This window comes from Odocoileus virginianus, chromosome 20 (assembly GCF_023699985.2).
Source record: "Odocoileus virginianus isolate 20LAN1187 ecotype Illinois chromosome 20, Ovbor_1.2, whole genome shotgun sequence".
Lineage (NCBI taxonomy): Eukaryota > Metazoa > Chordata > Mammalia > Artiodactyla > Cervidae > Odocoileus > Odocoileus virginianus.
This window is the reverse complement of record NC_069693.1, coordinates 34,881,922-34,909,842: the sequence shown is the minus strand read 5'-3', so window position 1 is coordinate 34,909,842 and position 27,921 is coordinate 34,881,922. Positions and strand designations below refer to the sequence as shown.

At 48.5% G+C, this 27,921-nt stretch overlaps 1 protein-coding gene across 9 annotated transcripts; it reads left to right on the top strand.

The window, feature by feature from the left end:
* On the top strand, positions 1-26,813 carry ADGRG5 (adhesion G protein-coupled receptor G5). 9 transcript variants are annotated; one of them, XM_070451250.1, is made up of 13 exons: positions 1-138; positions 2,044-2,133; positions 14,104-14,597; positions 14,828-14,906; positions 15,544-15,700; positions 16,741-16,857; positions 17,528-17,644; positions 19,687-19,839; positions 20,557-20,678; positions 20,956-21,224; positions 22,062-22,179; positions 25,055-25,332; positions 25,707-26,813. In XM_070451250.1, exons 3-13 carry the CDS (start codon positions 14,408-14,410, stop codon positions 25,805-25,807), a joined length of 1,701 nt encoding a protein of 566 aa, XP_070307351.1. In that variant the 5' UTR covers positions 1-138; positions 2,044-2,133; positions 14,104-14,407; the 3' UTR covers positions 25,808-26,813. The 9 variants fall into 9 exon arrangements, with proteins under 9 accessions (XP_070307351.1, XP_070307350.1, XP_020759479.2 ...); XM_070451249.1 differs by having other exon boundaries at positions 1,959-2,133; XM_020903820.2 differs by lacking the exon at positions 2,044-2,133 and having other exon boundaries at positions 14,496-14,597.
* The last annotated feature ends 1,108 nt before the right edge of the window (positions 26,814-27,921 follow it).

The following is a 27,921-nucleotide window of genomic DNA, read 5'->3' as shown; positions in this document are numbered from 1 at the left end:
AGAAGTGCAGGGAGCCTGTGCTGTGCCGGTGTGAGGTGAACGAGCAGAGGCTGCCTGCCCACAGCACAGAGGTTCCCAACTTCCCCTTCTTCCTGCAGAAGGCAGCGGGCGGGCAGCGAGACAGCAGCAGCCACACAGGTCAGCTCCTCTGTCCATGCCCCGCTCCCCCAGACTCTGTCCTGACCCAGCGGGCACTGGGCGCACCCCTGCCTGGGTGATTGTTGGGCTGGTGACATCCCAGGAGCAGCAAGGTGGGGCTCACCTGCCTTCCCTTCACCAGTTCCTGGGCCTCTGATGGCAACTCCTAATCTCAGGACTGTAGTGATCTATGTTTTTGATTTTCTTTTGTTTTCCGGTGGTGGGGGGACATATTTCTTTATTTTTTTTTAACTTGAAGGCTAGTTGATTTACAATGTCGTGTTAACTTCTGTGGTACAGCAAAGTGATTCCATTACAGGTATATATGCATTCTTTTTCAAATATTCTTTTCTATTATGGTTTTTAAAAGTTAATGAATGAATTAATTAGTTTTTGGCTGCACGTGGGCTTGCTATAGTTGACGTGAGCAGGGGCTCCTCTCTAGTTGTGGTATACGGGTTTCTCATCGCCGTGGCTTCCCTTGTCGGAGAGCACGGGCTCTAGGACGCACAGGCTTCAGTAGTTGCGATACGCCAGCTTAGTTGATCCCGAGGCATGTGGGATCTTGCTGGGCCAGGAATCAAATCTGTGTCCCCTGCATTGGCAGGCAGATTCTCAACCAGTGGACCGTCAGGGAAGTCCCCAAGATGGTTTATCACAGGATTTTGAATATAGTTTCCTGTGTTATACATGAGTATCCTGTTGTTGAGATCTATGTTTTTGAAAAAAGATGTTTCAATTAAGGAGTAGTTAGGCTCTGGGTTCAAACCTTTACTTCTCTTACCCACTTGGTGGCCTGGAGCAAGTTATTGAACTTTGCTTTTCTCGACCTCAGTTTCCTCATCTGTAAAATGGAGCTAGTCCAGTAGCCTGCACCTCAGGTGACAAGGGTGAGGGGCTGGCACAGAGTTGATGTTGGGCAGATCAGAGCAGGTGCGGTTCCTCTGAGTGCCCTGGACTGGAGCCTGGGGACAGCGTGTCCTAGGCAAAGGCTCTGGATCTGATTGGGTCGTAGACCCCCCTGTTGGGCCCTTGTGGGACCTCCTGTTGGGAAATAATAGCACCTGTCAGGACTTCCCTGCAGAGATCACAGGTTCACTTTCACCCAGGCCACGGGGAGGTGGAGGTTGGAACTCCAGCCTGTGGTTGGCAGGAGCAGCTGTTGGGAGGGGCATGTGGGGCCTACCCAGGAGCAACCTGGCTTGGTGGGCTCTGGTGCTGTTGGGGAGAGGGTGGGCTTTGGGGTACACAGCCGGCTCTGGAGAGGGAGAGGAAGGCAGGGGTTCTCTGACTCAGTGTATTCCTGGCTGGGACTCTGGGTCAGAGTCTCAGATTCCCAGGAGTGTGGATCATGGATATGGTTGTTTGAGTCTGTCTTCCTGGGAAATGTGCTTCTCATGTGGTGCCAGAAGTGAAAAACTTGCCTGTCAATGCAGGAGACGTAAGAGACGTGGGTTCAATCCCTGGGTTGGGAAGATCCCCTGGAGGAAGGCATAGGCAATCCACTCCGATATTCTTGCCTGGAGAATCCCATGGACAGAGGAACCTGGCAGGCTACAGTCCACAGGGTCTCAAAGAGTCAGACAGGACGGAAGCAACTTTGCACACACACACGCCCTAGGAAATAGATGACCTTGGCCTCATTTTACAGTTGAGAAAATGCAGCAGCGAAAGGTGAAGTTTCCTTGCCTGACTTCACAGCTCAGGCGCTGAATACTGGAACTAGTTATAGAATTTACATCTCCCAAAGGCTCTGCTCTGCGTGACACTTGTCCTCTCATGTTCTGTTGACCTGATTAGGGTTTTGTTCTTCCCTGTAGCAACTCAGCCCCCCAGCCACCTTTCGGAAGCTGCAGCATATCTTGGGGGAGAGCACTTGACTTGGAGTCTGGCTTTGTGTTTCAGCTTGCCCACTGGCCTGCTGAAGAACGCCAGGCAAATTCTTGTGTGGTATTCAGTTTTGCCACGGTTAAGTGGAACCTTCTTGGGAGTCAGGTAAGGGATTCCTGTTTCCTGTGCTGTGTGCTAAGTCACTTCAGTCATGTTAAACTCTGTGCGACCTTATAGACTGTAGCCCAGCAGGCTCCTCTGTCCACGGGATTCTCCAGGTAAGGATACTGGAGTGGGTTGCCATGCCTTCCTCTAGGGTATCTTCCGTTCCCAGGGATCGAACCTGAGTCTCCTACATTGGGAGGTGGGTTCTTTACCAATAGCACCACCTGGGAAGCCCTCTCCTATTTCCTATAAGGCCTCGAATAGTGAATTGCACTATTTGAGATGGGTGAATGAGAAGGAGATGGCTGAGGGTAATGGTGAGTGGTGGTCTCTCTGAAAGGATGGGGAGGGGGATGTTGAAGGTTGCAAGCAGAAGTGAAGATTGTGGTTTGCTCCTGGGAAAGGGGATGGAAACCACAGCTTCTATTTGGGTGCTTGGGGGAGGGATCACTTCTGCTTTGGCCTTAATTTCCCCAGCTGGGTGGGGGTATTAAGCTCTTCTTTGCCCTGTATCTGTCTGGCAGCAGCATGGCCAAGGGCCTGGGGACCCAGTCTTAGGGTCCAAACCCTGGAGGACAAGTCCACACCACTGGCTGAGCCTCAGTCTTCCCGTCTGTACCCCAAGGGAGTCTTTTCTGCATTCTTGGGTTCTCAGTTTTCTCAACAGAAATATTCCAGATGGCCTTATTCAGTGGTTTCCTTTGTCCCCCTAAATGATTTCTTTCAATCTCTGCGGCTCTGAGAGGGTAAGTGAATTGCCCAAATGAAAATAAAAAAATGAAACATTAAAAATATTAGTATTAGAAGGAACTTAGGAGAATTCCTTTATAATGTTGGAATGGGGAAGGTCTTTCTACCTAAAACTCAAATATTAACCTAATAGCCAAACAAATAAGAACCCAACACTCTGACTCCATAGTCTTTATTCTCTTTTAAAATAAAAATAAACCCACATATTAATATATAGCATTATGGGAATTCCCCAGGGGCCCAGTGGTTAGGACTCTGTGCTTCCACTGCAGGGGCATAGGTTGGGGAATTAAGATCATGCAAGTCAAGTCATGTGGTACAGCCAAAAAAATAATGTTAAGACAAATGGGTAACCACCAGTAAAACGTTTGAATCCATATTGCATACTCTAGGATCAACACAAATGGACTGGAGATTCCAATATAAAAAAATGAAACCTTAAAAGTATTAGAAGAATCTTAGGAGAACTCCTTTATAATGTTGGATTGGGGAAGGTCTTTCTACCTGAAACTCAAAATCCAGAAACCCAAAGAGAAAATATTGGTAATTTTTATTATAGAAAATTTTTGTATTAAATAAAGAAGGCTACCTGGCAAAAAAAAGACCATATATAATGTCAAAAGGCAAATGATGAATGAGGAAAGATATTTGCAACTCATGTAATAGACAAAGAGCTAATTTTCCTATTATGTAAAGAGTTTCTAGAAGCTGATAAGGAAAAGTCTAACCCAATACAAAAATGGGCAGATAATGAAGTTGCACTTGCCGCAAACAAGGCAGGCGTTGATAACAAACACAGCCGCGCTGTTTGTAAGAGCCAAAGACTGGGACCAACACAAATAGCTCTTAACAGGGGGCTGGTGGTCCAGTGGTTAAGAATCCGCCTTCCTATGCAGGGGACATGGGTTCCACCCCTGGTCTGGGAACTAAGATCCCATGGGCCACAGGGCAACAAAGCCCGCCCATCCTGTAATGAAGACCCAGCGCAATCAAAAACAAACTCACAAAACAGGGCTGGTTACGTAAATTATGGTTTGTCCCTAACATGAGACTGTGCAGATGTGAAAGAGAAAGTGGAGGCTGTAGGTACTGTTAGGGAAAGCTCTCCAAGATATATTTTCACATGAAAAAAAACTGGCAAAACCGTATAGAGAGTGTGCCACTCTTTTCTTTTAATGAGGGAACTCATATTTACTTATATTTGTATGAAGAAATTGGGAAAGACCCAGAAAACACTAATAGCAGTGGTGAACTGAGGTGAATGGGAACTGAATGGTTAAGTGACCCAAGAATCAAGAATTCTTTGCCTTTTACATCATTTTGTATTGATTTATTGTTTATGTTTGAAAGATATAAGTTTCTAAACCATTGAAAGAGTGAATAAAAATTCAGAAATGAATAGCTAGAATAAACAGGGTAACTTTATGAAACACAGATGAACAAAACAAATAGGCCAGCATCTTACCTCCCAGAAGTGACCTTGATGTGCTTCCTCCAGACTTGGCATATATAAAAAGTATAATTTTTATAAGAATTGTATTATATTGTTTTACAACGTGTTTTGTTTCTCATAAACCATATGTCACTATTATTTTTTCTATAATGGTAAATAGTCATTTGGAGTATTTGAAAAATCATAAGCATTGAAATATTTGCTCTTCTGTAATACATGTTTGTTGTAGAAAATTCAAATAATACTGAAAACATGAAAAAAGAAAAAAAACCCTCCCAGAACTTTATTAACATTTTGGTGACCATTCTTCTAGATACCCTCATAGATTTAAACATGCACATAAAGATAATTTTCCATAAATGTGATTATGTTCAGTTCAGGTCATTTCAGTTGCTCAGTCGTGTCTGACTTTCTGCGACCCCATGGATTGCAGCACACTAGGCTTCCCTGTCCATCACCAACTCCCGGAGTTGACTCAGATTCACATCCATTGAGTTGGTGATGCCATCCAACCATCTCATCCTCTGTCGTCCCCTTCTCCTCTCGCCTTCAAGCTTTCCCAGCATCAGGGTCTTTTCAAATGAGTCAGTTCTTCACAACAGGTGGCCAAAGTATTGGAGTTTCAGCGTCAGCATCAGTCCTTCCAATGAATATTCAGGACTGATTTCCTTTAGGATGGACTGGTTGGATCTCCCTTTGGACAGGGAGATCCAAGGGACTCTCAAAAGTCTTCTCCAACACCACAGTTCAAATACCACAGTGATTATGTTACACGAGTTATTTTTAACCTGCTCTTTCCATTCAATGGGCTTCCCAGGTGGCGCAGTGGTAAAGAATCTGCCTGCCAATGCAGGAGACACAGGAGTTGGGTATTCGATCCTTGGGTTGGGAAGATCCCCAGGAGAAGGAAATGGTAACCCTCTCCAGTATTCTTGCCTGGGGAATTCCATGGACAGAGGAGCCTGGTGGGCTACGGTTCATGGGATTGCAAATGAGTCAAATACAACTGAGCAGCAGGCATGGCATTCCACTCAATGATATTCCATGCTTCTCTTCTATGTGGCTGCTTACGTCATAATTCTTAGTAATGAAATGGCAATCTGTAGTACTATATTTAACTTTTAATTTTGAAAAAGTGATACATTAGCAAGAAGTTGAAAAATTAGAAAAATTAGCTAATTTTTGTGTACATTTCACCCAGTTGTATTCAATGGTGACATCATTCATACCTAAGGTACAACATCAGAGCGAGGAAATTGTTTTTGGTACAATTCACCACCTTTATTCAGATTTCATCAGTTTTTATACACTGACATGGGTGTGTATATGTACATGTGTGTTTAATTCTATGCAATTTTATAAAGTGTAGATTCTTGTATAACAAGGAAGATACAAAACTTCCCATTACCACAAGGCTTCTTGCGCTCACTCTTTACAGAAATATCACCAGTCCCTAAACAACTGGCAACTACTAATCTGTTCTCCATCTCTGTAATTTTTTTATTTCAAGGATGTCAAATAAATCAAATCATAGAATATGCAGCATTTTTAGACTGGCTTCCCCCCACCCCCCCGCCCCCGACCCCTGCCCCAGCATGATTCCCTAGAGACCCATCCAAGTTGTGTGTCAATATATTTTTCTAATTGCTGAGTTGTGGTTCATGGTACAGATGTCCCTGAGCTTGTTTAACCATTCACTCATTGAAGGCACATTGGGATTGCTTTCAGTTTGAGGCTATGGTGAATAAGGCCTCCTATGCAGGTTTTGGTGCGAACATGAGTTTTAATTTCTCTGGGTTAAATGCCCAACAGTGCCATTGCTGGGTCATATGGTGCATGTTTAGTTTTATAAGATATTACCAAACTTTTCCAGAGTGGCATTGAACTATTCCTCTATTGAGGAATAATATTTACATAGTTTTTGCTTTTTTATGATTAACAGTGGTATTATAAATACTTTTCTATGTATTTTACCTGGCTTGCCCTCTTATTTCCATAGGATAAATTCATAAAAACGAGTTTCCTGGATCAGAGGCTATTCAGAATGAAAAGTGTGTGTTGTCAAATTATTCTCTTGAAAAGGCTGAACTCTTGACACTCTCATGGGGAGTGGGGTGTGTTTATCTTTCACTGGATGATACCATATTTGCAAATCCAATGGTGGAAAATTGAAAGGTCACGGGGACATCCGTGGCAGCCCAGTGGTTAAGACTGCACTTCCAGCAGGGTGCACAGGTTTGATCCCTGGGGAGCTGGGATCCCACAGGCCAAGTGGTATGGCCAAAAGATTAAAGAAAAGAAAGAAAACAAAATTAAAGGTCATGCTCTTAACTACTTCTCTCTGCCGTTACCATCAAACAGGTGTTTGAATTCTGTGGTTCTCCCTTCCTGGAACTCTTGTGGGGCTTTTCTGGCGACTTTCTCCCTCCATGAAGGAGGAAGGTTAGCTTTCTCATTCTCTCCACGCCTTTCCACTTCCTCTTCCCTATATTCTCACTATATTTTTGGCTTGACTTTCCAAAATTTGGTTTATAGACAGATGCTTCACCTACTACAGTTTTCTATTTATTTAGCTGATTTATTTTATTTATTAAACTCATACTTTTGGAGAGTAGTTTGATGAGTTTTGACAAATACATAGAGTCCCACATACATGTCTATCCCAATCCAGATATAGAGTATTTCCATCCCCACTTTTTAGGCAGCTCAGTGGTAAAGAATCTGCTTGCCAAGGCAGGAGACACAGGAGACTTGGGTTCAATCCCTGGGTCGGGAAGATCCTGTGGAGAAGAGAATGGATGCCCACTCCAGTATTTTTGCCTAGAGAATTCCAGAGACAGAGAGCCTGGTGGGTTATAGTCCATGGGGTCACAAAGAGTTGGACACGACTGAGCCGTTGAGTAGAGCACATCCCCCTGAAAAGGTGCTTCGGCTCCTTTTATAGTCAGTTACCTTTTCCCCACCCCATGGAAACTATGGCTGTGTTCTCTAACACCAAGTTTTTACTTTTCTGGAAGATCATATAAGTGGAATCATAAAATACATAATCCTTTTTGTCTGGCTTCTTTCACTTATCATAATTATTTTGAGACTCAGCCAGTTGTTGCCTATGTCAGCAGCTAATTCTTTTTTATTCAACAACATGGATATATCACAGTTATCACCATTGGATGTAAATTTTTTGGCTGTGCTGTGAAGCTTGTAGGATCTTAGTTTCCCAACCAGGATTGAACCCATGCCCTTGACTGTGAAAGCACTGAGTCCTAACCACTGGACCACCAGGGAATTCTCTTGATGGAAGTTGGTATTGTTTTCAGATTTTTCAAAGTGCCTGCCTACCTGCATGCTAAGTTGCTTCAGTCATGTCCAACCCTTTGTGGCCCCATGGACTGTAGCCTGCCAAGCTCCTCTATCCATGGGATTTTCTAGCAAGAATACTGGAGTGGATTGCCATGCCTTCCTCCAGGGGATCTTCCCAACCCAGGGACTGAACCCATGTTTGCTGAGACTCCTACATTGCAGGCCTTCTTTACTGCTGAGCCACCAGGGAAGCCCTTTTTCAAAGCACTGGTCCCATTCTACATTCCTTCCATCAATGCATGAGAACTCAGCTGTTTGTATATTCTCAGTAACACAAGATATTACCAGTCATTTTGATTTTAGCTACACCAGAAGGTGTGTAGTGACTTATCTTTGTGGTTTTATTTGCGTTTCCCTAATGACTAGTGATACTGAATATCTTTTCATGTGCTTGTTTGCCATCTATGTATCGTCTTTGGCTGAGTGACTGTTTAAATCTTTTGCCATTTTTTTATTGGGTTATTTGTCTTCTTGTTTAGTTTTTGAATTCTCAATATAGTCCAGATGCACTTTTTTTTTTTCAAATTTGTGTTTTCAAATATTTCCTCTCAGTCAATATTTGTATTCTCACTCTCTCAGCAATGATCTTCAAAGATTAGGAGTTTTAATTTTTTTATGAAATTCAAGCTATCCTCTTTTTCCTTATATAGGTGATTTTTTGGTGTTGTTTCTGCCCATAGTGCTATTTTTTGTGTTAATTTCTGCATGTATTATGAGGCCTCACAATATAGTGTCGCCATTTTTACATTAGACAGATGTTAAAATTGAGAAAATTCATTCTGTATTTGACATATTTTTATCAGTTTCAACACTCTCCATTTCTTTGTGTAGGTCCGTGTTTTCATCTGGTGTAAATTTTCTTCTGCCAAAAGAATTTCCTTTAATATTTCTTTTAGTGCAGGTCTGCTGGAAATGGGGCTTTTTGGTAGTTCATCTGGTTAAGAATTCACCTGCAATGCAGGAGACTCCGGTTCAATTCCTGGGTTGGGAAGATCCCCTGGAGAAGGGAGAGGCTACCAACTCCAGTTTCCTGAGCTTCCCTTGTGGCTCAGATGATAAAGAATCCACCCGCCATGCAGGAGACCTGAATTTGATCCGTGGGTTGGGCATCCACTGGAGGAGGGCGTGGCATTCCAGTCCAGTACTCTTGCCTGGAGAATTCCCATGGACAGAGGAGGCTGCTGGGCTACAGTCCATGGGGTTGCAAAGAGTCGGACACGACTGAGCGACTAAGCATAGCACGGCCACTGGAAATAAATTTTTTAAGCCATTGCTCATCTGAAATAGTCTTTATTTGGTCTTCATTTTTGAAAGATATTTCCACTGGACATCAAATTCTAGGTTGACACATTTTTCTTGAAATATCTAGTTGTGTTATCTTCTGGTTTGTATAATTGAGAGAAGTCTCTTGTAGTTCTTATTTCTTATCTCCCATATCTATTGTTTCTTTTTCTCTCTGCCTTCAAGATTTTTTTCATCTTGGGTTTTGCATCAGTTTGACTATGATGTGTCTAGGTGTGGTTTCTTTATATTTATTCTGCTCAGTTTTATAGAGCTTTTTAAATCTGTAGTGTGTTGTCTTTCACTAATTTTGGAAAAAAATTCAGCCATTATCTCTTCAAATATTTCTTCTATGTTCTTTCTCTTCCTTTTGGGACTCAAATCACATGTTTATTAGACCATCTGCTCTTGCCTTACCATTTTGAGTTTTATTTTGACTTTTCTTACTCTTTGTGTTTCAATTCCGATTATTTATATTGTCCTATCTTCAAATTCACTGATTACTTTGCTGTGTCTGGTTTGCTGATAAATAGGCCTTCAATGGCTCAGATGCCATTGAAGAATCTTCCTGTAATGCAGGAGACCTGGGTTCCATCCCTGGCTCGGGAAGACCCCCTACAAAAGGGAATGGAAGTCCACTCCAGAATTCTTGCCTGGAGAATTCCATGGACAGAGGAGCCTGGCAGGCTACAGTCCATGAGGTCACAAAGAGTTGGACACAACTGAGCAACTAACACTTACACTTTTTTTCACTCCACAATTGAAGAAATTCTTTATCAATGATATTGAGTATTTATTTCTACCTGACTCTCCTTAATAGTTTCCATTGCTCTCCTGAAATATCCTGTCTGTCCTTAGGAGCATACCTTTCCACCACCTGCTTTCCCATACTCATGTATCTTTAAGTCCCTATCTGATAGTTTTAACATTTTGGTCATCTCTGACTCTACTTCTCTTGTCTCTTTTATCTTTTGACAAAAGTATTTTCTTTTTTCTTGATTTTATGTGTGTGTTGTAAGCTTTGACTGAATACCAAGGCATTGTGTGAAAGCACAGTAGTGATACTGATGCCTAGAAGTGGGCGTCTTTCTTATGTCATGGCTTAAGGAGAGGGCATTAATTGAGTCAGTCTAGTCTGTGGTCGACTTGGGCTACAGTTTTGTTGTTGCAGGTACCTTCTCTGCAGCACAAGCATCACATTTCTCCAGTGATGGACGGACATTACTCTGTGCTTAGTGTGAGCCCTTGAGTCCCACGTGGATTTTCTCAGTAATCCTACTCTCATCCTTGCATGCATGCAACACAGAGGGAATCTTTCTTTGTGTTCTGTAGACAGCTGTTGCTGATTACTTGGTGCAAACTTTTTGATGGAAGCAGTAGATTTCTGGTTCTCTTGCTCTGAGTTTCAGTCTTAGGTAGCCTTGTGCCTGAGCCCCATGACTGGGGCTTTCTTAGCTTTCCTGTTTCTTGTTCAGTGACTGGCAACTTCTGCCTCTTACTGACTTCTCCTTCACCCTCATGGAGCCCAAACCCTGCCATGTATTGGTGGAGGGGTCTTAGGTGTGAATGAAATTCCTGCCTTTCTCGCAGCAGCAGCAGTCCCTTGTTTTATAACAGTGCAAAATCCTGGGCTCTAGTGGGTTTGGCCCCTCCACGCCAGCAGCAGGTAGCTTTCGCTTAGCGTCAGTGCAGGGTCTGGGGTAGGTGGGTTTTATTTGGCTACACCGTGCTGCATGTGGAATCTTAGTTTCCTGACCAGGGGTCAAACTTGTGCCCCCTGCATTGAAAGTGTGGAGTCTTAACCACTGAACCACCAGAGAAGTCTCTTGTTGGTTTTTTTTTTTTTTTCACTGCTCCGTTAGAGGCAGTAGATCTTTTCCTTATAACAAGTCAGGGACCTACGGATGAAGGTCTCATCACGGCAAGGCCAGGGCGCAGATGTCGGTCTCTCGCAGCAGCCAGTCACCATCGCGTATTCCCACATGGCCTGGAGCTCATCCGGGCTTCACCCTCAGACCTCAGCATGCCCGTGTCACCACAGGGGGTCTCTCAGATCCCTGCCCCACCCCCAGCCATTCTCATGAGCACCAGCAGAGGACTGGGGAGAAATGGTCAAGTGGATACAGACTCCCCTTGTGTCTGGGGCTCTCAGGGGTTTTAAACTCTCATTCTCATTCATTCTCAGCCTTTAACAATCCACTAAGATCACATGATATCCCTTATATTCAGAATCTAAAAAGAAATTATACAAATGAACTTACAAACCAGAAACAGACTCACAGGTTAGGGAACAAACTTGTGGTTACCAGGGGGGAAGGAAGGGGCGAAGGGCTAGTTAGGGAGTTTGAGATGGACACGTACACACTGCTGTATTTGAAATGGATAAAGTGTGTTAACTGCTCAATCGTGTCCAACTTTTTGCAACCCCATGGACTGTAGCCCGCCAGGCTCCTCCTCTGTCCATGAAATTCTCTAGGCGAGAATACTGGAGTGGGTCGCCCTTCCCTTCTCCAGAGGATCTTCCTGACCCAAAGACCGAGCCTAGGTTTCCTGCATTGCAGGCAGATTCTTTACTGCCTGAGCCACCAGGAAACCCAAGTGACAATTCACCAAGATGCATGGTTTGTGAACTTTTCTGTAAGTTTTATTTTGATAAGAATATTATTAAACAATGTTTCTGAGTGATTAAAAAAGTAAAATGGATAGCCAGTAAGGACCTACTGTATAGCACATAACACTATACAGTGTTATGTGGCAGCCTGGATGGGAGGGAAGTTTAGGGGAGAATGGATACATGTATGTGTATAGCTAAGTCCCTTTGCTGTCCACCTGAATCTATCACAACACTGTTATTGGCGATACTCCAATGTAAAGTAAAAAGCTTAAAAAGAAACCATTACGGTATCAGTTGTTCTCATCTGCTTTTTTGGCAACCACACCTCATCCTTGAAGGGCTTATCAACCATTGGAAACCAGTTTATCTGATTGTTTTGTAACTTCAGTTCTCTAACAGGCTCAAAAAACCAGTTTTGTACATCATTTGGCTTTTTCCACTGTCAAGTTGGGAGTGATGTTCTCTTGTGGCTCTCTACATCATAAATGGATGTCAAAATCATTTTTTATATGGTTTTTACACAATTTTAAAAATATAGGGAATTCCCTGGCAGTTCAGTGTTTAAGACTTGGCATTTTCCCTGCCAGGGCCTGGGGTTCAATCCCTGGTCAGGGAACTAAGATCCGGCATGCAGAGTGACACAGCCAAAAAAAGAAAAAAAATGTTTTTATAATGCTTTAAACATCTTATACTTTATGTCAATTTGTGTAGCAAGATTACGTTTCCTTTCCTGTACAACTTGGTTTTCCTGAAGTTAATTGCTTCTTTTTTATTTTTCATTTGCAAGCTTTCTGTAAGACATTTCTCAAAATAATTTTCCTATGTATTCAGACCTGTCAGACAATCTGTATATTCGCCTCTTTCTTTTACACATTGAGACCTCCCTCCTGGAAACTTACTGTCTTCTGCTTCCTTCTGGACAGGATGTGCCCTAGGCCAGCTGTCCAGCCATCAGCCTGGGCCTTCTCTTCATGCATTTTCTGGGGAGTAGCTTCACGTCTCTTCTGGTGGTTTTCCAGTACCCTATATGTTCTTTCATGATTTACTCTCTCATTTTGTTGGAGCACATCCTCCAGCAGCTTCCTGAGAAAGGTGTATATTTAAAAATACCTAGGGATCCTTGGTTGAGCATGAAAAACTTAATTGCCTGGTAGGGCTTGGTGACTGGTGAAGCTTCACCTTAAGTTTGGTCTTGGCCACTTTATTAAGGAGCACCAAAATGTCAGTAACTAGAGGATAATTTTCTTGGCATGATTGGTTCTTCAGAGAAAAGTTTTCTCCTGCCTTGGAGCACCATTGCCTGGCTGCTGCAGTCTTCCGGAAGCTGACTGGAGGAGGCGGTGGAGAGGGGACATGGCTTCACTTTGCTGTACCAGAATGGCACCCACAGATGGGACCCTCCCGCTTCTCTCTGGTGCACTGTCTCCCCGGAATGGACTTTGAGCTGTGACAGGGTTGGGGAGGGGAGGGTGGTGAGGAAGGCTCTTGGGTGTTTCTGGTCTCAGAGGAGGTATGGAGACTCAGCCGGTCATTTTAAAGATCCACAACAACAAACCCACCGCCCCCCATTTTCAGCCTCACCTTCCATCCTGCCTTCAGAGGTTCCAAAGCCTCTAGTTCCTAAGTGCCCCCATGGTTGTAAGGCTTGACCTCTCTGCCTTCTCCCTGCCCCTCACTGATCCCACACCCCCTGTACTCACTTCTCCCTGACGCAAGCACTCGGGTTCAACATGTCATGGTCTGCTTTTATTTTTTTAAAACCAGGTGGCCACCTGCTTTGAAACCACCCAAGTTTTACTGATATTTCTCATCTGCTGTTGTCTTCTTTCCCATTGTTCTGTCTTTTGTGGCTTTGTGTCTGTTTTATTCATTCATTCTCATTTTATTTTTTTAGTTTTTAGAAATTTCTTTTTTCTTAATTTAAAAAAAATGTTTGACCTCACTATACAACATGTGGGATCTTAATTCCCAACCAGGGATTGAACTCATGTCCCCTGCATTGGAAGCACAGAGTCTCAACCACTGGACCACCAGGGATGTCCCATTCAGTCTCTTTTTAGTGGAGTTTCAGGGGGAGACATAAATTTGCTATGTTTAAGCAGAAATTGGTCCGTTCATTTTAAAACCAAGGGAGCTTACAGCAGAAAGGGGCAGGATCCTTTTAAAAAAAAACAAATCATTGGATTTATTTTCACAAATTTGAGCCTGACATCTTAATTCATAACCAGCAGCTGCTGTGGTTTCTGGCAGTCACAAAAATAGGTGAAAAGAAGATGAGGTTTCAAAGCAAATGTTGACTATAGTACTTAACAATATGTTTGAATCACATTCTACTTTAAAATGGGCATTGGGGGAATTCTTTGTGGACAAAGGCAGTGGTTTTCCTGTTGTCTTCTAGCTGTCATGGTTCTTGGTGGCCTCTGACCATCCAGGATTATCATCAAAACTATCCTTCTCCCAAAACTATTCATTCTTGTTTTTTCCCTTCTAACTTTCCAATTCCCCACAGCAGCTGCTGCTGGCAGTTTCATCAGAGAGGGACAGATTCTTGCTCAAAGTCACACGGTGGGTGAATGACAGGGCTGGACAGGGTTAATGACAAGCAACTCCCAACTTTCCCATTGGTGAGGTCAGAATTCTGGGGAGGCCCCCAGAGAGACCATTTTTGGGGAGGAGGGAGTGACTCAGACAGAGCTGCAAATGGCAGGGTTTGGTAAAAATGGTCCAGGATTCGGGTTTCAGGGAGATCTGGCTTCAGGCAGCCTCATTCGAAGCAAGCCCCTTGCTCTGTGAGCTGTGGTTTCCGCGTCTGTGGAATGCAGGAGTGTGAGGATCAGGTAAGATGCTGCCCTATTAATCTAGGGACAGGCCAGATGCCTTCCCAGAGGCATGCACATTTTCCAGGGTGGGAGCCAGTTCCTGGAGGAGAATTGATACACGACATGGATTGCTGCTGGGCCGCTTTCCTCTGCCTGTGCGTCTTGGCGTCTCAGAGCAGGACGGCAGGTAAGAGGGCTTCCCTGAGCTGCAAGAGCCATCCCAGCCCGGACCCCTGACTTTGATGTGAAGCGGGGGTGGCCTCAAACCAAGGGAGGTTGAAAAGAGGGCCCTTCCGCCCTGGGGCAGCAGCCTGGGGCAGAAGAGCCCGAGGCCATGGGATGGCCAGGGGGTGGGGGAAGGTGCAGGGGACAGCTGCGGACAGAGGCTGAGGTGGTTGTTGGATTCGCTCCTCGCAGAGGCGTCCCGGACGACCCTGAACTGGATGGAGAGAATGGAGGCGGTAACCAGGGGCAGGAGCAGCGCATCTCATGCTGAGTGAGTCGGGCGGCCCTCCTCGCCTGCCCAGAGTCTGCTGTGCCTCCACCCCCAGCCTGTATTTTGACTTGGTGGCCCAGGGTCTCTCCAGTGTAGACTGCTCATTCATTTATTCAACACTCATTTACTGAGTGCCTATCGTGTGCCCGGCACCACGCTCTGGAGATGTGGGATGGACGCACCCCTGTTCTCATTGAGTTTGCTGTCTGGTTGGGGGCCCTTAGCCGTGGGTGCCATGAAACCAGTGCAGAATCATGGGTCTCTGTGCATTTTTCTGGGAAGGGGCTCCAAGAGTGGTCTGGGCTCTCCCAGGTCTCGGGCTAAAAACCCTAGATGCTCAGAGTGACAGGCCAATGCTGATGACTTAACAGAGAAGTGTAGGGACTGGGGGGCACTTTAGCCAGTGGGGAGCAGCCAGGCAAGACTTCCTGGAGGAGGTGCCAATAAACTGGGACCCAAGCAAGAGTTAATGGGAGAAGGAGATGGGTGGGGTGGGGAGGTAAGGGTGTGCCAGGAACACTGTGTGTGCAGACGTTTGGAGGTGGGAGTGACAGGGGTGTGGGATTGGGGAGGCTGTGGAGGGTTCCTCCTGCCTCCATCCTTATCCTGGGGCTCTGGCTGTCTCTCTCACCTTCAGCCTCGTTCACGGCCTAGAGTCGAAGCTGCTCAATGCCAGCTTCACTGGCCACAACCTCACCTTGCAGACGCACACCATCCAGGCACTGGCCTTCAAGCTGAACTGCAACTTCGCTGGCCTCTCTCTCAGCAGTGCCATTCTGGAGAAGGTCCCCCAGGTCAGAGATGCCCAGGGATTGAGGGTACCCAGAAACTCTACCCCGGAAATGCTCCAGGGGTTGAAGGTCTGGATTTCCCCAGGGTCCATCACCCGCCTTCCCACCAGTCTGGGCTCTGGACTCTGCCTTAATAGCTGTGAGTTGTTTTTCAGTCGTCCAGTCGTGTCCAACTCTTTGTGACCCCGTGGACTGCAGGACGCCAGGCTTTCCTGTCCTTCACTGTCTCCCGGAGTTTGCTCAAACTCATGTCCCCTGAGTCAGTGATGCCATCCAACCAGCTCGTCCTCTGTCGTCCCCTTCTCTTCCTGCCTTCAAGCTTTCCCAGCATCAGGGTCTTTTCCAATGAATCAGTTCTTCACACCAGGTGGCGAGAGTACTGGAGCTTCAGCTTCAGCATCAGTCCTTCCAATGAATATTCAGGGTTGATTTCCTGCTTTTGCAGGTTCCTGGGGTGAGGTACTCGGAGAAGGCAATGGCACCCCACTCCAGTACTCTTGCCTGGAAAATCCCATGGACGGAGGAGCCTAGTAGGCTGCAGTCCATGAGGTCGTTAAGAGTCGGACACGACTGAGTGACTTCACTTTCACTTCTCACTTTCATGCACTGGAGAAGGAAATGGCAACCCACTCCAGTATTCTCGCCTGGAGAATCCCAGGGACGGGGGAGCCTGGTGGGCTGCCTTCTATGGGGTTGCACAGAGTCGGACACAACTGAAGCGACTTAGCAGCAGCAGCAGCAGCAGCAGGAGGGGTGAGGTAGCCCCGGGAGAGGCCAGGGGCACTGGACCCCTTTGAGGGCCCTGGTGTGATTCCTGCTTAATGCCTGGCTGTTGGGTGCTGATGTTGAAGGCCTAGGATCTTGGGAAGTTTGGGTGGAGGTGCAGCCTGTCAGGAGAGGGTTCTGTGGGTGGAGGCTCCAAGATAGGAAGTGCTTGGGGGCAAGGCTGGGAGGGCTCCCAGGGGAGTGGGGAATGGTGAAGTGTTGTGGTGGGTCTGGAGGACTGTGGACACGGGGCCCAGCCTGTCTCTGGCCTTCTGCAGGCCAAGCCTCAACACGCCATGCAGTTCCCGGCCGAGCTGACCCGGAATGCCTGCAGGACCCGCTCTGGGGAGCTTCGTCTCATTTGTATCTACTTCTCCAGCAGCAGTTTTTTCCAGGTCAGCCCCTGCTGGTGGGCCATGCAGGGTGGGCGCTGGCCTCTTCCTGGGGGCATTGCAGGCATCCATGTCTCCTCCTGGCCTGCTGTGCAACCTCAGCCAGTCAGCGCCCCTCTCTGGACCTCCGTTTGAGCAGAATAGTAGGCAGCCACCATTATAATGTGCAAACGAGACTTAAGAAATCTGCTGTGTGTGCTCCTGTCCCTAAACGGGAGGCAGACAAGGTCACAAGATCTTTGTCCTCAGAGAACTCACCATTTCAACAATTAGACAATTTTAGCTCAAGGCTAAGTATAATCATAGAGATTCAAAGGGATGAATGAGTCAGGCTGGGGTCAGGATGGTTCCCAAAGAGCAATCCAGGAGGGCTTGCAGAGGAGGTGCCTTTTAAACTTGACTTTGAAAGTGAGTTGGGGTAGGGTGAGGTGGAGGGTACAAGGCTGGAATCCATTTAACAAATGGGAGGTGAGGGTGGAGGTGATGAGGAGACAGGGCTCCAGCTGGAAGGGGCAGCATGTGCAAAGCCTAGGAGGTTGGCACAGCTGTGCCCATGAAAGCCATGCTGCTTGTTCTCATCCAGGGAGGAGGGGATGGAGAAGGGGGCTCTTGGACCTCATCCAGGGTCTCCTTGTGTTCTCTCCAGTCAGCCCTTCTTCTCTTGCCCTTCCAGAAAGACATCAACTCATCTCTGCTCAATAACTATGTTCTGGGGGCCCAGCTGAGCCATGGACATGTGAGAAACCTCAGTGAACCAGTGAACATCAGCTTCTGGCACAACCAAAGCCTGGTATTGTTGAGGGGCACCCCCATTTCCACCCCATCCCTACCCTCTTGTAGCTATCCTGTTGAATATTGGTTTGAGCAAACCCAGCCTTGTGGAACTATCTTAGAAACAAACTGCTTTAAATTTTGAAGTGTTTTGAAAATTCCTGCCAAAGAAATGAGAAAGCAGCTTTTTAGTCACTGCATTGGTCAGGATTCTTTGAATCGCAAATGATAGAAAACCAGTTCAAGCCAGCTTGAACAGAAAAGGGAATTTATTGCCTCCTGTACATGAAATGTCCAGGACTGCTTCAGGCACAGCTGGATCCAGGGGCTGATACGATGCCATAATGGCTCAGTCTCCATTTCTCAGCAGTGGTTTCCTGCCTTGGCTTTCCATCCTGTGGCAAGATGGCAGCTGAAGTGATGGACCTCCTTCCTCTCTTCTCATTGGGCTCTTTCTTGCCAGTGCAAATCAGGATCCCATAACAGATCCTAAAGGTCCAGTTGGATCATGTGTCCATCCCTGAACCATCACTGTTCCCAGGGGGATGGAACATGTGGACTGGCCAGGCTGTGGTCACATGGCCCAGGGACTGGGCTGGATTTATATGACCTGTCATTGGGAGAGAGTTGGGTCCTCAAGGAAAGTACAGATGTTGATGCCAAAAGAAGGAACACAGGCTGCTGGGTGGGCGCAAGCCCTGATGGCATTCTTGAAAAGCCCAGAGCTTCTACACTCTGGCCCTATCTTCACTCAGTCTCATCAGAACTGCTCTGCACTCTCAATTTCTCCATCATCATTTCATTTCATCATCATCATTTCATTTCATTCTTTGAGCTTTAGCCCCTGCAGTTCCCTCCACCTGGTATGTCCTTGCTCCACTTAGAGAAAACCTGATGTGTCCTCAGTCCCCCAGTGTCCCTTCCCTTCTCAGGACTCCGCCACCCCTCTCTCTGCGGCTTTCCATGGCATGCCTGTTTCATTTCCCTCACCTCTCCAACCACACAGCTTGGCATCAGGGTTGTCTGTAGATGACTCTCTCCCTCACTGGGATGGGTCTGGACCATCATTGTTCCCCATGGGGAGGGGAAATGGGACAGTTGATCATAGATTGTTGTACCGGGATCGCGGAATCCCACCAAACACCACAGGAGCTGCGGATCGATGCAAAAACAGTGAGGAACTTTATTACAAGCTCGAGCAGGGACTCTCTTCACACAACGTCGAAGGAGCCCCCAGAGAAAGCGGGGAATCATTTTTATACTGCATAGCAGGGGACGCGGGAAGGGAAGCTTAAGGGGATTGGTTAATTCAACTAAGGGTGTCTTGTTAGCTACTGATTGGTGGGTTAGAGTAAGGGGGGGGCGGTGAGGGACTTTCCTGTCCTCCCCTGATTGGCTCGTTGAGTTTCTTTCTCTTTAAATTTCGTTTTCTCTCCTCGGGAGGGGGTTTTACTCAAAATGGTGGTGCTATCCTAAAATGGAGTCGTTTGGGTTTCACATTTCACAAGAGCACCTGCTGTATTGGCCAGAGTTGGGTACTCAAGATTCCTCATCATCTTCGATGACTCCACCATCCACGTAACTTGAGTATGCATGCTAAGTTGCGTCAGTCACGTCCGACTCTTTGTGACTCTATGGACTGTAGCCTGCCAAGTTCCTCTGTCCGTGGGATTTTCCAGGCAAGAATACTGGAGTGGATTGCCATGCTCACTTCTAGGGGATCTTCCTGACCCAGGGTTTGAACCTGCATCTTTTATGTCTCCTGCATTAGCCACTAACACCACCTGGGAAGCCCATATCTTGAGTATAAATGGTTCCATTTTGCAGATGAATAAACTGAGGCTCAGAGACCCTCTGTGATTTTCCCAGGTCTCTCTCAGAGTCCATGGTGGAAGTGGGGCTGGAATCTGGGTCTGTCTGATGCCAAAGCACAGCTGGTGCCTGGTAAAATGTTGACAAGGGTGCAGCTGAGTCATGTTTGGCTCCCACAATTTCCAGACCCTGATCCATGGCCTTCCCCTCCACCCCCTGGATGCACCCAACTCCAGCATTTCCCCTTAGGAAGGCTACACAGTGACCTGTGTCTTCTGGAAGGAGAGCGCCAATGAGAGCTACTGGGGGGCCTGGAGCCCGGAGGGCTGTCACACACAGCGGCCCTCACCTTCCCAGGTGCTCTGTCGCTGCAACCACCTCACCTACTTTGCTGTTCTTATGGTATGTATGCGTCCAGTCTGGATGAGGGTGGTCAGAGCTGCAGAGGGCCCCATACCTAGGACAGAGCAGAAAGGTAAAAGTTGGTGCAAGGGACAGAAATCCAACTCAAAGGGACTTAAGGGGGGGTAAGAAAAAAGAAACTTATGAGTTCATGTTCCTAAAAGGTTGGATTAGGCTTCAGGCATGGCTTGATCCAGGGACTCAATATTATCGAGACATGTCCCTATCTCAGTCTCTCCGCTGTGCTTGCTTTGTGCTAGCTTAGTTCTCAGATAGGCTCTCCCCACGGAATAATAATATGGCTGCTAGTGTTTCCTGTTGTACGTCCTACTAGGCTTCAGGTTTCTTACAAATTCTGCCGGCCAAAATCTTGGGACTGAGTCCCATAGGCCTAGAGTGTGTCACATGTCCATCCCTTAACCAATCACTGTGGGCAGAAGGAGGGAGGGCTCCGATAGGCCAGGCCTGGTGCGCCGACTGCACACAGCAGGAACAGGGGAGGCTCCACCCCAGTGCCTAAGAGAGTGAAGGTGGGGAGGAAGGAGAGATGGGAGTTGAGAGACAGAAAAGCCACTGTGTCTGCCATGGCTGTTTTCAGGTCAGGATTGCTGATGGGCATTGTAGGGGCCGGGGGCTTGGAGCTGAGATCTTGGCAGGTCTTTGATTCAGGCAAGGGAGGGCATTTCCATGCTTCTGCCCCTGCCTTTTCCCCCACAGCAACTCTCCCAGGCCCCTATCCCTGCAGAGTTGCTGGCGCCTCTCACCTACATCTCCCTGGTGGGTTGCAGCATCTCCATCGTGGCCTCGCTGCTCACTGTCTTGTTGCACCTCCAGGCCAGGTATTCCCCTGCCCTCATGTTGGGCCTGCCCACCCACTGCTGCCCAGAATGCCTCCTTCTTTTCTACTTGGCCCCGCGAGAGTCAGGTGGGCTTTCCCGGAAGGCAGAAGGCGGGGTGGGGGAGGGGTGGAGGCAGGAGACCAGCCTCGTTGTGTGTGGCTGCTGTTGGGTTCCTGCCCCTCTTGACCTGTGTCCCGGTGATTTTGTGTCTATGAGCCCACGGGGCAGCGCTGCCTGGTGACATCCAGGTCGCGGAAGTCCATGCTCCCACCCGCAGGAAGCAGAGTGACTCCGTAACACTCATCCACATGAACCTGCACGCCTCCGTGCTGCTCCTCAACATCGCCTTCCTGCTGAGCCCTGTGCTGGCCACGCCCCCAGTGCCCGGGGCAGCATGCGTGATGCTGGCCGCTACCCTGCACTTCGCGCTGCTCAGCTGCCTCACCTGGATGTCCATTGAAGGCTTCAACCTCTACCTCTTACTCGTGCGCGTCTACAACATCTACATCCGCCGATACGTGCTCAAGCTCTGTGCCGTGGGCTGGGGTAAGCACGGTCTCCCTGCCCTCTTGCTTCCTGAGGCTTCCCGCAGGTCTTGGGTGTCTGTCCCCTCTGTGCTTTTCTTTTTCCTCCATTGCCATGACCATGGTCACCATGGACACCATCCCTGCCAACACCCACCACCACTTCCTACATGACTATTCTTATCACCACTTCCACCTCCAGAAAAGATTCTCATTACCATCTCCCGCACCATCATCAGTCACCTCCACTGTTGCCTCCACCTCCATCATGACCACCATCCTCATCCTTGTGGTCACCACCATCTCTGGTACCACTGTCATCAGCATCCCTAGCCTCTCTATTATGTTTCCTCACCAGTTCCCAAATCCTCTCTCCGATTACCTCCCAGCCGCAGCCTCCCAGCAGGACCACTGCCGCTACAGCTATAATCCCACCCTAGAGCCCTCACTCATATCAGCCTTCTCTAAGCGTGCTTGCGAGCATGGGTGCTCAGTTGTGTCCGACTCTTTAGCGACTCCACGTCCTATAGCCCACCAGGCTCCTCTGTCCTTGGGATTTCCCAGGCAAGGATACTAGAGTGGGTTGCCATTTGCTTCTCGATGGGATCCTCCCGACCCGGGGATCGAACCCATGTCACTTGCATTGGCAGACAGATTCTTAACCACTGCACTACCTGGGAAGATAGCCTTCTCTAAGACCACTAGGCTGGCTAATTCCTCTGAGTCTGGACCACACTGACAGCCCCTGGGGGCTCAGAGTAGTCTCTTTCCTTCCTCACTACTTGCCCAGTAGAACTGTTGCAGCAGCTCATCTCTGGGATCTCCTGACAAGACTCTGAGCCTCTGTCCCACTCCCCAGGGGTCCCGGTCTTCCTAGTGCTGCTCCTCCTTGCCGTCAAGAGCTCTGTTTACGGACCCTGCAAGATCCAACTCTCCGACAGCCAGGGAAACAGCACGATCTTCAAGAACACGTCCATGTGAGTGTGCCCAAGGCTGCGGCAGGCTCCCCGGCGCTGGCAGCGGGGTCACTAGGTCCTGGAGCTCTAGATGGGGCGTCCTGTGGGCGGGGCGCTGGCGGCGGGTCGGGAGGGGGCTGCGGCTTCCAGAGGGCGTGGTTTCCAGGGGGCTTTGCCACGCCCTTCCGCTGGATCCCCAAGGTCTCCCGCTGGATGAGTTGTTACATCGCCGCGCCGCCGGCTAACTTTAGGAAGCACCTGCCTCCTGGCAGCTGTCGGCCAGACCTGCTCCAGCTCCCAGGCTCTGCGGTGGAGCCCAGCTAGTGCCCGACTCTCCTTTCTCCTCATCACCTTGCTTCGCTCACTCTTTTGGCTCGCCCCCCACCCCCGACCTGTGCGTAGGATGGCACTGCCAGCCCCCAAACGCTCCTGGCCCGAGAAGAGAGTGTTGTGGGGGTTGGAACACCCCAGGGGCCGGGCACAGCGTGTGTGTGCGGGGGGAGGGGGTCTCTGGGGGGCTCTGAGGGACAGACTCTGCCCCTCCTTCCTTTGCCCTAGGACATTAATCTTTCCCTTGTGATGAAATGTTTCTAACAGGCGACATAGAAGGAACAGCTTAATAACCCCCTGTAGACCCATTACCAGCAGATGGCCGTGTGGCCTTTTCCCCTCTCCTGACTGAGATCAGCTCAGGCCTGCTGAGGGCTGACTGATCCTCACAACGGGAGCGGGTCCTATTGTCAGCCCTTGTTCACTGTCAGGGAAACCGAGGCACAGGCCGCTGAGGAGCCCTGCCCAAGGAGACCCAGTGGGGGCAGGCAGAGGTGGGACTTGGTCACAGGCAGGCTAACTCCCTAGTTCCCAACCTCTGCCCACCCCGGCCTGTGGGAAGTGAGGGTTCTGGGCACTGGGTGGAGCTGTTCAATTCAGTTCAGTCGCTCAGTCGTGTCCGACTCTTTGTGGTCCCATGGACTGCAGCACGCCAGGCCTCCCTGTCCATCACCAACTCCTGGAGTGGACTCAAACTCATGTCCATCGTGTCGGTGCTGCCATCCAACCGTCTCATCTTCTGTTGTCCCTTCTCCTGCCTTCATTTGTTCACAGCTTCGGGGTCTTTTCCAATGAGTCAGTTCTTCACATCAGGTGGCCAAAGTATTGGAGCTTCAGCATCAGTCCTTCCAATGAATATTCAGGACTGATTTCCTTTAGGATAGACTGGTTGGATCTCCTTGCAGTCCAAGGGACTCTCAAGAGTCTTCTCCAACACCACAGTTCAAAAAAAAGAAAGCTGAGCGCCGAAGAATTGATGCTTTTGAACTGTGGTGTTGGAGATGACTTTTGAGAGTGGGGCTGAGTTGAGGTTAATTCTTCTCACTGTGAGGGTCGGGTGGTTTCTCTGAGGAAGTGTGACTTAGGACTCTTTGAATGTATGTTTTTATCATATAATTTGCTGACACGGGTGAAATAACTGAAGTGACACTTCCAAGGACAGGAAGTGGGTCCATGCAGAGGTGTTAGTGAGCACCCCACCTCCCAGCCCACTAAGAACTGGCTTCTCCTGAGTCTTCCTCACCTCTCCCTATCTCCTCTCACCCTGGATTCTGTGACTTTCATTCACTTGCCTTTAAAAAACCCTTACTACATATGTATGTATTCTTTACAAAATCTTTTTACATGTTTTATTTTTTAAGTTGAAGTATGATTGACATATAGTGAAAGTGAAAGTCACTCAGTTGTGTCCAACTCTGCTACAACCATGAACTATAAAGTCCATGTAATTCTCCAGGCCAGAATACTGGAGTGGTTAGTCTTTCCCTTCGCCAGGGGATCTTCCCAACCCAGGGATCAAACCCAGGTCTCCCGCATGCGGGTGGATTCTTTACCAGCTGAACTACAAGGGAAGCCCAAGAATACTGGAGTAGGTAGCCTATCCCTTCTCCAGTGGATCTTCCTGACCCAGGAATCGAACCGGAGTCTCCTGCATTGCAGGCAGATTCTTTACCAACTGAGCTATCAGGGAAGCCCAGATAACACTTGACATATAACACTATATTAATTACAGGTACACAGCATAATGATTTGATATTTATATATATATATTGCAAAATGACCATTGCAATACGTGTAGTTAACATCCATCACCATACATAGTTATAGAATTTATTTTTCTTGTGGTGAGAACTCTACTCTCTTAGCAACTTTCAAATATGCAATGCAGTATTATTATTTATTTTAATTTTATTTTATTTTAAACTTTTTGGCCGCACTTCACAGCACGTAGGATCTTAGTTCATGGACCAGGGATTGAACCTGTGCTCCCTGCAGTGGAAGCATGGCGTCTTAACCTCTGGTGGTTATTGTTGTTCAGTTGCTCAGTCATGTCCGACTCTTTGTGACCCCATGGACTGTGGCATGCCAGGCTTCCCTGTCCTTCACTATCTCTGGGAGTTTGCTCAGACTCATGTCCATTGAGTCAATGATGCCACTCAACCGTCTCATCCTCTGTCACCCCCTTCTCCTTCTGCCCTCAATCTTTCCTAGCATCAGGGTCTTTTCCAAGAAAGACCCTTAATGGCTGGACCGCCAGGGAATTCCCCTGCAATGCAGTATTATTAATGGTAGTCATCATACTGTACATTAGATCCCCAAGACTTATTTATTTTATAAATGGAAGTTTGTACCTTTGACCCACTTCACCCATTTTTTACCCAGTCCCCCACCCCCACCCCCTGTAGCCTGGCTGGAAAGCCAGGTTCAGGATTTTGCCATGTGTGCGGTCAGGCAAGAAATGATGGGGACAGGATTCAGGAGACAGTCCCGAGGCCTAGGAGACCGTGGCTTCCTGCCTCGGGCCTTGGGAGCCATACCCATCCCGGCGCTTACCCCTCCTCTGCAGATGCTGGGTGCAGAACTCCTGGGTGCACCGTGTCCTGGTCATGGGCTATGGTGGCCTCACGTCCCTTTTCAACCTGGTGGTGCTGGCCTGGGCGCTGAGGGTCCTCAACAAGCTGCGGGCGCAGGAGAAGGCGCCGGGCGCCCGGGCCTGCCGGGACACCGTCACCGTGCTGGGCCTCACGGTGCTGCTGGGCACCACCTGGGCCTTGGCCTTCTTCTCCTTCAGCGTCTTCCTGCTGCCCCAGCTCTTCCTCTTCACCATCTTCAACTCGCTCTACGGTAGGGCCTGTGGATGGCGTGGAGGAAACCCTTGGGGGGGTGGTGGATCGTGGACAGCAGGTACTGTCTACTGCTCAAGGGCTCCAGGTCAAGGGGGCTGAAATTTGGCCCCTGACAGTCTGGTTTGGGGCTACACCAGCCCACAGGAAGGGGGCGCCACCTTGTAATTTGCACAAAGGCAACCTATGGGCTTGTGCAGGCTGGTCCTCCAGCTCCTACACTCCATCCCTTTTGACTTCCTACAGTGAGGCTTCTGAGAATTACTCCTGGGCCTCAGGAAGGCCCAACTCACCCCGACCCAGAAGGTGCCTGGATTTGGGGGGAGGCCCCATGTTGCTCCGTGACGCTCCCACTGATCAGTTTTTTGCTTGCAGGTTTCTTCCTCTTCCTGTGGTTCTGCTCTCAGAGGTGCCGCTCAGAGGCAGAGGCCGAGGCAGAGATGGAGGTGTTCACCTCCTCCCAGATGGTGCAGTAATCTGGACTACCTGGACTTTCTGGCCTGGAGCTCCCAGCCTCTCTGGGTGCCTGCAGAAGAGAAGATGGCAGGCAGCTGCTGGAGGCCAGAGGCCACTGTCACCTTCTGGGGGCCTTTTCCACCTCCATGGCTTCCCCAGGCCCAGAGGGCAGGATGTTGCTCTACCTCCTCTGGCATTATGCTCCGAATGCCAGGTCAACCCCACCTGGGGGCAGCCAACTCATCCCTGGTGCCTGGGCCCAGCTGGCCAAGCCTGTGACCAGAGCACTGGTTGTGGAGTCAAAAGGTCATGTTTCAGCTTCTGGCTCTGAGTCTCACTGTCTGACCTTGGACCTGTCATTTCTCACTGACCCTCACTGACCATCCCTCACTGACCATCTGTGACATTGGGACAGATGGCTCTGGTCTTGCCCTATCCCAGAGCTCTCTGCAGATTGAATGAGACCAGGGAAGAAGAGGTCATAGTGGGAGGGGGCAGCTGGCCGAGGGCAGCTGGGGGCAGGGTCTTGACCAGCCTGTCCTGGAAAGGCCTGCTGGGCCCTGCTTCCTTCCTTGGGGAGAGGGTCATCCCAGGCCGGGGGTCCCCAACCCAGTGCTTAGAGACCCACCTAGTGTCTGAGACCTCATCAGCCTGTGTCCAAAGTTTCTTTTCCTTTTGCTCCCAGATTATGAGGACTAACTCCAAGCCCACCTTTCCCAAAGATCAGAAAATCCTGTCCTTCCCAGAGGCTCCTCCTCCAGGGCTCCCCAGACCCCTATAGGCCATTTAGACTAGTGACTGAGGCCATAGGACTTCCTGGAGGTGGGAGGGGAGTGCCTCATTCTCCTCCATCTGAGCTCCAGTGGCCAGGCATTTTGATGACTGGGCGGGTTTGAATTTCCCCTGATAAGGTGTGAGGATGTGTGTTCTAAATCTCAGATTTGTTGGTCTGTTCTCTTGGAGCTGGGAGGCACCTACAGTATTTATAAATTGGTATAAATTCTGAAAGTCTTTTGTCATGCTGCACATTCTTGTTTTCTTCTTATTTGCTATGTTAGCCATCACTGTTGTAGAGAATCACCATTGCCCTTGACCTGTCCTAGCAGATCGAGTGAGTAGACCACTCCTGAAGCCAGCGCATTTCCCAGACTTCCCACCAGGGGGCGATGTTGGCCCACATCGAAAGCCATTGGGTCCAAAACCACGTCTGAAGATGCTGTGGTCGCTTGTCTGTGGACAGGACAAACCAGATGGAGAGGCCCTGCCTCCAGGACTGTGCGTGCTGAGTGACCAGCAGGGGGAATGCCACCCTGCCTACATGGCCATTTCTCTTTCCCAACACAGCCGCCCACTCTGGCTCTCGGTGTCTTGTGCTCTGGGCATCTTGCACTAGAGCAGTGGGCTGGGATAGTTCTCAGGGACTGGCTCCAGGCCATCAGACAGATTTTGATGACTTTGAACATCACAGGGCGGGAATTGGAGCCAGATCCCTTTTCTCCCAGGGGGACCCTCTGCCCTCTGTTCATTTCTTATATGAATAGCCTTTCATGAGGTGGCGAGTGGTTTAATTCCAGGGCTAGACGGCCTGGGCTCAAGTGCCAGGCCTGTCATTTGTTGGCTGTGTGACCATGGACAAACCATTCCATCTGTCTGTGCCCGAGTTTTCCCTTCTGTAAGATAGGGGTAATAGTAACACCTACTTAGAAGGTTAAATAAAATAACCCATATAAAGAGGCTTAGCAGAGGGTAAGTAAGTGCTCAGTAAATGCTTACTGCCATCATTCATATTTTGTTATTATTGTTAGCAGTGCCACCTGAGTTTCAGAGGCCGATCCACCTAAGGTCCAGGTGTGCTCGTCCTCATAGGTCCAGCTCCTCTCTGGGCACATTCTGTGTCCCTTGGCTTTGCCACTTTCCCCAGAGCTGCCTCTGCCCCAGCCTTGCTGGCCTTTGGTCATTTTAGGAGCATTCTTCATGTGGTACAGCCTCCAGGCCATCGCCACCGATCACCCTACCCCTCCGTTCCCCAATTCTCTGATCTGGTGAATTCTCAGCGGCTCAGTTATCGTGTCTCCCATGAAATCTCTCCAGTTTTCCCACAGAGAAGATCTCTTTCCCACTCTGACTCCAGGCA